We start from the raw sequence: 11,823 nt of genomic DNA, 5'->3' as shown, positions 1-11,823 counted from the left end.
CCTGCTGACTTAATTCCTTATATGTTTTGTAATTTTGGGGTTATATGCTTATATCTGAATGATACTAGTCTTCAGGAATATTGGAATGTTTGGGTTGTGTTTGTGCTGATCTGCTCTGTTCTCTTCAAAAGGAGAATAGTGTTTGCTTTTTGCCAAGTTCTCTACAGCACAACTCTCAAGGATTTCTTTGAATTTTTTTTGGCTTCTGACTTCCTAGACTTGCAGGTAGGATAAATTCAAACCTCACACCTGCAAGGGAACAGTGTTGTCATTATAAATGCTTGAAGCAGGAAGATTTTACCTCCTAGAGCTGAAGTTGAAACAAGGAAGTTACTGTTTCTCCCTTTGCCATGGGCAGGTATTTTTTCTTAACCTATCTTTTCATTAAAAGTATAACAACTGATTCAAGGAATCTAGCTTTACATAAGAGCTCAGTTCTGACTCTCTCTTGAGCAGGTCTAAGACCTTATCTTCTCTCCCTCACATAGAGAGCCAGTATAAAACAATTTCTAGGTTTTCATTTTTATCAAAAGCCTGCAGAATAGCTTCAAAGTATATCTCTTTCTCTCTCTTTCTCTCTTTCTCTCATACACATACATTAAATAAATTTAAAAAGAAAGTTAAATAAAATCTCCCTCTCATGTGTGTGCACGTGTATGTGTGTGTAGGTTTTTGCCATAGGGTGTGTGCACTCACTAGGGAGAGGGAAAGTGAGTATTCACCCCCAAGGGAAGATAGCCATGCTGCAGTCCCTTCTCCATTCTCTTCTTGGGATTTTGGGCATGCCTGCACATGTATCCGGCATGGTTTTCAATCTTCAAGCTGCCAGATCTGGGGCTTGAACTGTGGTTGGCCATGTGGGAGTCCAATGCCTTAGCCACCATACCATCTGCTTATCCCAGAGTCTTAATACTTAACCTCAGAGTTTTCCCCACTGTCTAATGCAGAAGTGCTTCTACTCAAACTCTAAAATGGAATGAAATGTGAAATGTTCATTATGTTTTCATTCATTCACAAACTAGTCTCCAAGTATGTCTTCTTTCTTGATCCCTTTTATGAATGTCTAACCCAGTCTTATGCACAGAATTGCTTTGCATATGTTAAGAAATTTCCACATTGCTTTATTTTTGTATAGATAATATTGAGCATCATATACAAATTCAAAAAGGTATAAAAGGACACATAATGAAGAGTCACTGCTGCCTGTTTTTTACCCTCTTGTTCCCTTATGCTAGAGGTCACCATTGTTATCTTTCATATCCTTCCAAGGTGGCCTTGAGACTGCATATACAGCCATTTGTACAGGTATAAATTCCATATGTAAAACAATGCATATGCATGCATGAAAGTATATTGTTAATACAACTGTTACTACACTCTATGTATTGCTCTTTCTTTTTTCATTCCATATTATTTCTTAGAGATCTATTCCATTTTTACTTAATGAATCTTATTCTTAGTAGCTGAGTATAGTATTCCATTGTATAGATGTTTTGTAGTTTTTTTTGTTTTTTTTTCCCAGTGAACTTTAGGTTGATAAACTCCTAACAAGGAAAATTCCTGATTTAAAGAGTGTGTACATTTGCAGTGTTTGTGGATTGTTCTGTATCGCCCTCCAGGTGGTTGTACCCACCAGCAATGGCGAAGGGTGTTGCTTTTCTACCCACACCCTTTTCATACCCTGTATTTTCAGACAGTTTGATCTGGGCCAATTTGATAAGCATTAAAAGTCTGGTTTTAATTTTTATCTTTCTAACTAAAGCAGTTAAGTATCTTTTTATATCTGTAAGTCATTTGTAGTTGACTCTCTGTGTACCATATTTGGATTATTTCACTTAATGTTCTGTTAAGTTGCTGAGCTTAAGCTTATTAATTAATTAATAGAGTGTCTTTATCATTTTCTTTTACATATTTTATAATTATTTCCTTAGTTCATCATTATCTTTTGATTTTTGTCTTTTATTTATGTAATAATTTCTCTTTTAAAAATTTTTATATAGTTAAGTCTAAACATTTTCTTGTGGGCCCCTACATTATTTGTCATTCTTAGACTTCCCCATTCTGGGCCTGTTTTTAAGAACATTTTTTAATACATTTTTAAGGTGTTTTGCATCTTAAATTTTTATTAATTTAGTATTTAGTATAAAATATGAGGTAAAGGTATAGTTTTATTTTTTCCTAGATTATTGTCTATCATCAGTACATAATCCACCTTTCTCACACTGATCTGAAATGAAACCTTAAAACAGGTTTGATTATTGTATCCCTTTAAAATTAAGAAATTGCTAAAGAATCATGTTAGGTCACATTAATTCTGAATCCACTTTGCATTTTAGAGTCATCTCAAAGGGTTTAATATCTGAAAGTTTAATGTGCATCTGAATTACCTTGAGATTTATTAAATATTCAGATGCTGATTCAGTAGGTTTAGGGTAGAGTCTGGAATTTAACATTTCTAACAAGCTCCCAGATGCTGAAGCTGTCAGTCTTTAAACCACACTTTAAGTAGCAAGGATTTAAGAAGTCCTTTAAAATACTAATGCCTTAGCCCTACCATGAGCAATTTTAATTAGTCTGTGTGGAACCCAGGTATAAATAGTTTCAGAGATCTCCTAGGTTAATTTAATGTGCAGTTAATTAGAGCCCTCTGAGTTAGGAGATCTGGATTTCAATCATTTTTAGTTAGGCAGCTACTTGAGGAGCCAACAGTTCACTTGTATGTCGTAGGGGTTGGGACGCTCCTAGAATAATAGTAATTGCTGAGAATAATAAATTGCTTAGAACTCAAGTCTTTATACATTTGTCCTGCCTCTTTTCCCTCACTTTCTGTGAATGCTATTAGAAAAAAGAAAGTTACAAAGATAAATGCACTATTATATCTGAGTATTTCATTTTCAAAGCATGAGCATTAGAGCCTGAAGTTCCTGAAGAGTTATAGTGTATTTTTCTACAGGTGGAATGAGGTATCATCTACTGTCTCCAGAGGATCGAGAAGAACTTGTAGATGGAACCAGACCTAGAAGAAAGAAACATGACTACCGCATAGCCCTGTTTGGAGGCTCCCAGCCACAGTCATGTCGATATTTTAACCCAAAGGTAACTTAATTTTTATTCTTGTTTTTGTTTTTGAAAGCATTAAGCTTGGGGAACCAGCAGTTAGCGTAATGGCTGTGTCGCTGGACTCCCACGTAGTCAACTGCAGTTTGTGTCCCGGACCCAGTGGCTTAAAACTCACGCCGGGCACGTGTGCGTGCGTGCCCAAGATCCCGAGAGGAGAATGGAGGAGAAGGGATTGCGGCGTGACCATCCCTCCTGGGGGGTGATTTCTCGCTTTCTGTCTCTGTCTCTCTCTGTCTGTCTGGCGAGCGCACGTGCCCTATAGCGAAAAAAAAAAAAAAAAAGCACTGAGCTTGTAGGCACCATAAGTATTAATAACTTACGTCTTTAGAGTTGTTAGTTTATGGTATTCTTTGTACCTTATGAGATATATAGTTAACATCTTCATTTTACACGTAAGGAAATGGAGGCTTCATCAGATTTCAGGTGTTCCTATAATTGCTCTGTGGTGCTGCATAGTAACCACTGTTAAAGAAAATCAGAAGTTAGTTCTCCTAACATCTCTTTTGGTTAGGAACTCCTCACACTCATTGCAACTCCTTGTTTTCATCCCTTGCCATTTTCTATGAGAATCTGCTTCTGGGGCCAGGTGTGTTTTCTTTCTTTAGTAATCATGTTGTAATATAAATTAACATATCATTCTAGAAATTTTGGAAAACCTAGAAAATCACAATGAAAAAGATAAAACTGCCAGGACCAGCAGTTAGCGTAATGGCCATGTCGCTAGACTCCCATGTAGTCGATTGCGGTTTGAGTCCCAGACCCAGTGACTTAAAACTCATGGTGGGCATGTGTACGTGCGTGCCCAAGATCCCAAGAGGAGAATGAAGGAGAAGGGATTTTGGCATGGCTATCCCCCCTGGGGGGTGATTTCTTGCTTTCTGTCTCTGTCTCTCTCTGTCTGTCTGGCGAGCGCACGTGCCCTATAGCGAAAAAAAAAAAAAAAAAGCACTGAGCTTGTAGGCACCATAAGTATTAATAACTTACGTCTTTAGAGTTGTTAGTTTATGGTATTCTTTGTACCTTATGAGATATATAGTTAACATCTTCATTTTACACGTAAGGAAATGGAGGCTTCATCAGATTTCAGGTGTTCCTATAATTGCTCTGTGGTGCTGCATAGTAACCACTGTTAAAGAAAATCAGAAGTTAGTTCTCCTAACATCTCTTTTGGTTAGGAACTCCTCACACTCATTGCAACTCCTTGTTTTCATCCCTTGCCATTTTCTATGAGAATCTGCTTCTGGGGCCAGGTGTGTTTTCTTTCTTTAGTAATCATGTTGTAATATAAATTAACATATCATTCTAGAAATTTTGGAAAACCTAGAAAATCACAATGAAAAAGATAAAACTGCCAGGACCAGCAGTTAGCGTAATGGCCATGTCGCTAGACTCCCATGTAGTCGATTGCGGTTTGAGTCCCAGACCCAGTGACTTAAAACTCATGGTGGGCATGTGTACGTGCGTGCCCAAGATCCCAAGAGGAGAATGAAGGAGAAGGGATTTTGGCATGGCTATCCCCCCTGGGGGGTGATTTCTTGCTTTCTGTCTCTGTCTCTCTCTGTCTGTCTGTCTGGCGAGCACACATGCCCTATGGCAAAAAAAAAGCTCTCCAAAAAAAAAGATAAAGCTGCCAATAATCCAACCATCTAAAAGTGATTGCCAATTTTAGTGTACTTTCAAGTATATATTGTACTTGAAAACTGGGTCAGCAGAGCCTGAGTCATAGGTCCAGGAACACCATTTTTAAAAATTGATCATTAATTATAATCTTGAGAGTCCACTCACATTTTTACTCCTCCTTCCTTTGCATTTTGGCTGTGCGAGAAACAATACAATAACTTTTGATATGACACATAGACGTATTCACACACATTTGCTGGAACTGAGCAAGTACCACAGTCCTAACAGATAACATCTCAAACTTGCAAGGTGGTATCTGTAAGATTCTTGATAAGACTAGAACATCCTATTGATATTAAGATACTTGTCTAATACTTCTTTCCTTGTGAAGTGTCCCTTGGAGGCGTTCTATGTAATAAAGTGATGATATATAAATCATTTATAAAAATATGTATAGTGGTGGTGTTCAGAAGACAGAAAAGGCCAACCAAATCCAGAATAAATCAATTACAATGAGTGCAGAGCACTGTACTTTCAAAGTGGAAGAGTCCATATGTAGTTAGTCTGTTACTGAGTATCTAATTGTTCACATGGAACAGATTTCCTAACTCAGAGGGCTCTCAATCTTAACTGTACATTAAATTAACCTAGGAGATCTCTGAAACTATTTATACCTGGGTTCCACACAGATGAATTAAAATTGCTCATGGTAGGGCTAAGGACTTCTTAAATTCTTGCTGCTTAAAATGTGGTTTAAAGACTGACAGCTTCAGCATCTGGGAGCTTGTTTGGAAGTGTTAAATTCCATGGTAACAAATCAAGTGCTTAGGACAGGTTAGGGTTGCTGACAAAGTGGGCACTGGCCAGTAGTGGGCAGCCACATTGACCTAAGCAGGGGAAAGTCTGTTAGCCATCATAACTGCTGGCCCCTGCAGCCTCCATCCGTGCCACTGTAGTCACTTACAAACCTATTGAGCAAGTATCAGGTTGACTGAAGATGGAAACTATAGGTGCAGTTCTGTCCACAAGAAACTTTATTTTGTAGTTTGTATTTCCTTTCTAGAGGTACACCTACATTGTCCTTCCTTGAATCTTGTCAGTTATCTTCATTCATGGTTATTTCACATCTACGTCCATCTGGGTAAGCCTTTAGCAACTATCCTAGAACTGAAAAAATTGACCTTAGTTTTTCCCTCTAAAAGGTGTGATGGACACTAAGATGAACTTCTTGAAATTCTGCCAAATCAGAACATTTGCTTTATTGTCTTTCGGTACAATTCCTGAATAGGGCGTTCATTATTGGCTAGTACTGTAAGAAATGGACCAAGCTCAGGTCTTTCAAATTTGATATATAGGGAACATCTCCATAAGACAAAAGTTTTGGTTGAGGAAAAACACAGTGAATCAAGTGTAAGGGCTGTATTTAGCTCGTTTGGGAATTTTGTGCTTTCAGAAACTCCTTAAGCCTTTGTGTTTATATATCATATTATTGATTGAAGGTATGCTGTATTTGTGATTAATGGGTCAGGTTAAACTGTTCAAGGCAGGTTAATGATATGGTACCAGGTTTACCTTGGCTTCAGACATTTGCTATCTGTCAGAACCTAGTGGCCAGGGACCAGCATATGGCGTAATGGTTACATGACTAGACTTCCGTGGCCAGGGACCAGCATATGGCGTAATGGTTACATGACTAGACTTCCACATAGTCTGCCACAACCCAAGACCCGGATTCGGCATCTTATAACTCACACCCGGTGCATTTGCATGCGTGCCCAAAATCCCAAGAGAAGAAGGGCTTGCAGAGTGCTCATCCCCCGGGGGGTGATTTCTTGCTTTCTGTCTCTCTATCTCTCTCTGTCTCTCTGGTGAGCTCATGTGCCCTTTAGCAAAATTCTCTCTTAAAAAAAAAAAAGAATAGCTGAGCCATATTGCTATAGCCTCTTCCACTTAGAAAAAAAAAAAAAAGAATATTCTGAATAGCTGAGCCATATTGCTATAGCCTCTTCCACTTAGAAACCTTTCTCCTGCTCTAGATAACCAACAGCTTTTTGGTTTACCCAGTAGAAGTGTAAAAAAAAAACACACACACACACCCACATCTAGGATATGTACCATCTCTGATATGTAGGAGGTGTGCGGGACTGCAAGCTGTTTTTCCTTTCCGAGGATTATACCAAGATGCTGTACATCAGGTTTTGGAAAACATTTTCTGTAAAGGGCCAGAGTAAATATTTTCAGCTTTGCAGGCCACACACATTTCTCTGCTGCAACACCAAATCTGATGCTGTAGCAGTAAGGCAACCATAAACAATATATAAACAAATGGGGGTGGCTGTGTTCCAATAAAACTTTATTTACAAAAACAGATGTTGGGTTCTATTTGCCTGAAGGTTTTAGTTCGGCACCTCTACTGTAGACCTTTTGGATATCTAGGGACTTTAAGGGATCTATCGCCACTGTACTCTAGGCTAAAAGATGTTCTTACATCTTAACCAAGACATTGCAGAATTCTTTCTATTTCCTGGTCTCCAGAACTGATCAGTATCAGTCAACACAGCAGACCAGTGTGTGACTACTTTGGGAAGATGAGATGGTCCAGGGTTCCTGCAGCTTTGCCATAGAACTATAAAGTCAAGAGATCCTTGAGGTCAGCCTATGTTATTCTTTTATTTTTTTTTTCTTGCCAACTGAAAAAAAAAAAAAAAAAAAACTCCATTTAACAATTTGGGTAGACAGTAGCAGAGAAATAAGTATTAGGCCAGCCCCATAACACAGCAGTTAAACTCAGTGCATGGAGAACTTGATCCCGTGTGGTTGACAGCATTTTGAATCCTTGCCCCAGTGACTTGAAAAACATGCCAGGCATGCGTGTATGCATCCCTCAAATCCAAACAGGATGGAGCAGTGGTGGAAAAAGGATTGCAGTGTGACTGTACCCCACAGAGTGTTTTTTTCCCTCTCTGGCAAGTACACACACTCTGGCAGTAAAAGAAAATTTTAAATTATAAAGAAGTAAAAGAAGTATGCATTATCCAGAGCGTTAGCTATATGCCAAGTTTTAATGGTTGTATTAATCTGGTCCAAAAAGAAGACCACCCTGGTGCAGCAGTTAGAGTCACCAGAATTAGCAGTTCCTCCTGTAATTTTTTTCTATGCCAGAGGACATGTGCACTTGCCAGTGACAGAGACAGAGAAGGACAAACCAAGACTAATAGGGTATGTTCATGCTACAATCCCTTCTTCATCATTTCTCCATCTTGTTGGGATTTGAGGCATGTATGCACATGTGCAAACTGTGGTCTGGCCTATGGGATCCAGCTTCTTTAATGACTAGTCTGTTGGACCAACCCCCTCCTATATTTTGGTAGCAGTAGAGACCTCCAACAGCTTCAGTAGAGTAAATGATTTGCCACAAGATAACAAAAGCATCTCCCCAAGGAGAGAACATCAAGTTAGATGGGTTAATCACCATCATACTTGAACTGTGCCATTGGATTGCCCTTGGCTTAGGCATCTATTTCTGATCCAGTTCTCCATTTCTAGCATATGGACTGATGTTTTTAAACTGAAGATAGCCAGCTTCCTTTCTCAGTAGAGCACTGAGAGCCTGCGGTGCTGTGAGAATTCACAGTATTCTCAGTGCATTAAAAAGGGTGATACACCCATACATCTGTTTTATACCAGGTAAGGTTTAGTCTGTGTTTTTTTTTAATTTTTCAGGATCCTTTTTGAGATGAGAACAGGAAGATAATGAACTTTTTTTTCCCCCTAGCAAAATCTAAAACATAGCAGTTTAAAATTGTAATTCTACAAACCACAGCTTTCAGGTGTTAGTAATATTATAGTTATACCCCATTTGTTTACCAAAGCTTACCTGCAATGTTAATTTTGGCAGTTAAAAAGCAATTAAACCTGACTGGCTCGATGCCCTGATGAATAAGGCAGCCAGACCCCACATGACAGACTATGTAATTCAAGTCATGGACCCAGTGGCTTGAGAAATGCACTGGGTGCATGTGCGTGCAGTGAAGGGTATGTGGAATGACCATTCTTCATGGGAGATGTTTGCCTTGTCCCTCTTTCTCATCTCTCTGTCTCTCCTTGATAAGTACACGCACTTTCTAGCAACAACAAAAAATGAAGTTTTGGAACATTATTTTATAATAAATAAAATGGCAATGGGCAAGAATAATCCTGATTTCATGTAGGAGGTAAGCACTGTTTTTAGAATGAGGCAAACATGTGTTGACTCTTAGAATTTGGCTTGTTTTTAGTTTGCAGTTCTAACACTTTCCTTGATTTTTTTCCTTTTTTTTATTGGACAGTTGAAAATAAATTCATATTCAATAGGAGCCTGGAAGAGAGACCGTAACTTCAGAATTCTTTGATCTCTTGTTTTGCTCTTGTAAATGACTCATTCTTAACTGTTCTTTTGTATATTCAATTCAGAAATTTTAGACTTCGAGTGGAAAGAAGCAGATAATTGAGGAATTAACTACTGATAGACACATCCTCATTCCATCAATTATCTCTTATTCCCTAAGGCTAACAAACACTATTAGAATCTGTTGATAATATTTATAAAGTGTTCCTGTTATAAGTGCCAGCTCCCTCCCTCCTTTTTATTATAAAAATTTATGTTGAAGAACTTTGGCCATTTTCTCTTATTTGTATTTAACATTTAAATACAAGTTTATATTGTTATTTCCAGTTGTTATTAAAATAATTAGGGAGGTTGTTTCATTAAAAATTAATATTTATCTTGGGTCTCCCAAAGTGAGCATTATTTCATCATCCAATTCAAGCAGACTGTTTAATAAGAAATATATTATATAGGGTCAACCAGTGGTGTAGTGGTTAAGGCAACTGGATTTAACATGCTGACTATATAGTTCAAGTCCCAGACTCAGCAGCTTGAAAATGCACCAGGTATGTGTGTGTGCATGCCCAAAAATCACTAAAGGAGAAGTGAAGGAGAAGGAATTATAGTGTGACCATCCCCTCCCCTGAGGGGGGTGCTTTCTCACTTTCCTTCTCTGTCTCACATGTATCCTCTAGCAGGGTTTTTAAAAAGAGAAAGAAAAAGAAAAAAATACCATTTAGGAGTTGTTTCATTTTTAAATTATTGAACTCAATATTTTTAGAAATATTAAGATGGTTAAGATGGTTCTCACTATCATTTAGGCCCCATTTGTGTGAATCTTTTTTTTTTTTTTTTTTTTTTGAGAGATTTTTGCTATAGGGCGCATGCACTTACCAGAAAGACAGAGAGAAACAGAGAGACAAAAAGCAAGAAATCACCCCCCAGGAGGGATGGCCACACTGCAGTCCCTTCTCCTCCAATCTCCTCTCAGGATCTTGGGCACACATGCATATGGTGTGAGTTCAAGCCACCAGGTCCAGGACTCAGATCACGGTTGACTACAAGGGAATCCAGCAACAGCCATTAAGCCAACTACTAGTTCCATGTGTGAATCTTATAATAGCCAGTAATAGTAATCATTTTCAGTGAGTTGATATCCTTTTAAAGGAAGTATTACATACTTGAATTATTCAGAATACAGTCAATATCCCTGTAAGTTAATGTCTCTAGATATTCCTTGGATATCACTGGTGACAAGAGGTAGATATTTGTATTAATTGATAACTATAAAATTAGAACACAGAAAATCTTTTTTTAAACATTGACAAGGAAAAAAGGTCTTGGATTACTGGATTGAATTGAAATGAGATTTCTTGTTATGGTCCTTTTATAAAACCTGCTGAGCATCCACTTCTCTATCCTATACCTCTTTTTAAATTTTTAGGTGCTTAAAAAAATTTTTTTAAGTGCTTGGTGATTGCTAAAAGACTTATCTATATTTGATGTTCTATTTTCTTAATGCTGATACTCTTAAATTGAAGCATGGTATAAGGTCTCATGATACTACTGTTGCCTAAATACAAATTGAACTAGCTGACTAATTTTTATTTGGACGACTCCTGCCAGTAAAATGATGAGCTGAGAGCTTTGAACTGAGTAAGGCTCTTAGCTCACTACTTCATGGGGTCCAGAAAGGGGGGAGATACTGTGCCTTAGAGAAAAAGGAATTGCATATTCCCTGCCACAATATAAAAACAAGTAGTAATACTAGCAGGGTAAGGCCCAGAGCCTATAAATATAAAGGCAGAAAACCATATAGCACCGTATTTGATAGACCCATGTGGATCAGAAAGTTTATCCTGAGTGCATTTTCTTATTTAGAATGCTGAAATGGTCTTCTCACTGAGCTCATGCCTGGCGGAACGTGAGTACTCAGGTTGGTGACAATGAATGAACCAGTGAAACAAGACAGCATCTCACAGGAAATTTCATCAGTTGATTTTATAGGACTGGATCTAAATTAGATGAGTCCTAAATTTTAAAAAATTGAAGAAAGGAAAAAGTACCTTCGACTTGGAACAGTTTTCCTATTGGAAATAGTGTTGATTAAAGGTATCACAGCACTTTTTATCTCACTGTATCATAGCCACCTTCCCACTTAAACTGGTCCTCAGGAGGACATAGGCCCACCCTGGACTCAGGGTGAAAATTGGCAATCATGCATTTTGTATGATTTTAAAAGGAAAATGGTGTTACATTTTAAAAAGTGAGTTTTTAAAGAGTTATCAGTCTGATTTGCCACCAACAGTGTTCTAGAAGCTGTGCACTGAAGTAGAAGGATGAACACCACTAAAATGATCAGAAGCACATACAGGAACGAAACAATCCAAAATGTTAGCGGTCGGCCAGGTGGATTGGACCTCAGCTGTGAGCCCAGACTGGCATTGCTGGAAGGCACATGGGGCTCATCACCCGTGTCCCTTCACTTTCTCAGTTGTCGGCGTAGTAGGCACTCAGTGGTAAAAACCAGTGTCCTCTGCAGCTTGCAGGTATTCAGCTGATTCTTTGCAGGCAGGTCAGCAAGTTTATATTAAGAGATTGGACTACATCCTGAGATAAATTCTCGGGTGAGTGCCCCTAGAATGTTTTCCAAGTTCCCACCTTCAGATTTTTCTTTCTTTTTTTTTTTTGGGGGGGGGGCGGTTTTTGGCTATTAG

The 11,823-nt window shown here is 38.3% G+C and overlaps 1 protein-coding gene across 5 annotated transcripts in view; it reads left to right on the top strand.

Moving 5' to 3' along the window:
• Positions 1–11,823, top strand: part of KLHL7 (kelch like family member 7) — an 83,641-nt gene that overhangs the window by 50,747 nt on the left and 21,071 nt on the right. For all 5 annotated transcript variants that reach the window (XM_006146670.1, XM_006146669.1, XM_006146673.3 and 2 more), the window contains one exon: positions 2,954–3,096. In XM_006146670.1, the coding sequence (XP_006146732.1) occupies positions 2,954–3,096 (143 nt within the window). The remainder of the gene's footprint in view (positions 1–2,953; positions 3,097–11,823) is intronic.

Source organism: Tupaia chinensis, unplaced genomic scaffold (genome assembly GCF_000334495.1).
Source record: "Tupaia chinensis unplaced genomic scaffold, TupChi_1.0 Scaffold000184_1, whole genome shotgun sequence".
Classification (NCBI taxonomy): domain Eukaryota; kingdom Metazoa; phylum Chordata; class Mammalia; order Scandentia; family Tupaiidae; genus Tupaia; species Tupaia belangeri.
Note: the sequence above shows the minus strand (reverse complement) of the source record. Positions and strands in the feature narration are given on the sequence as shown.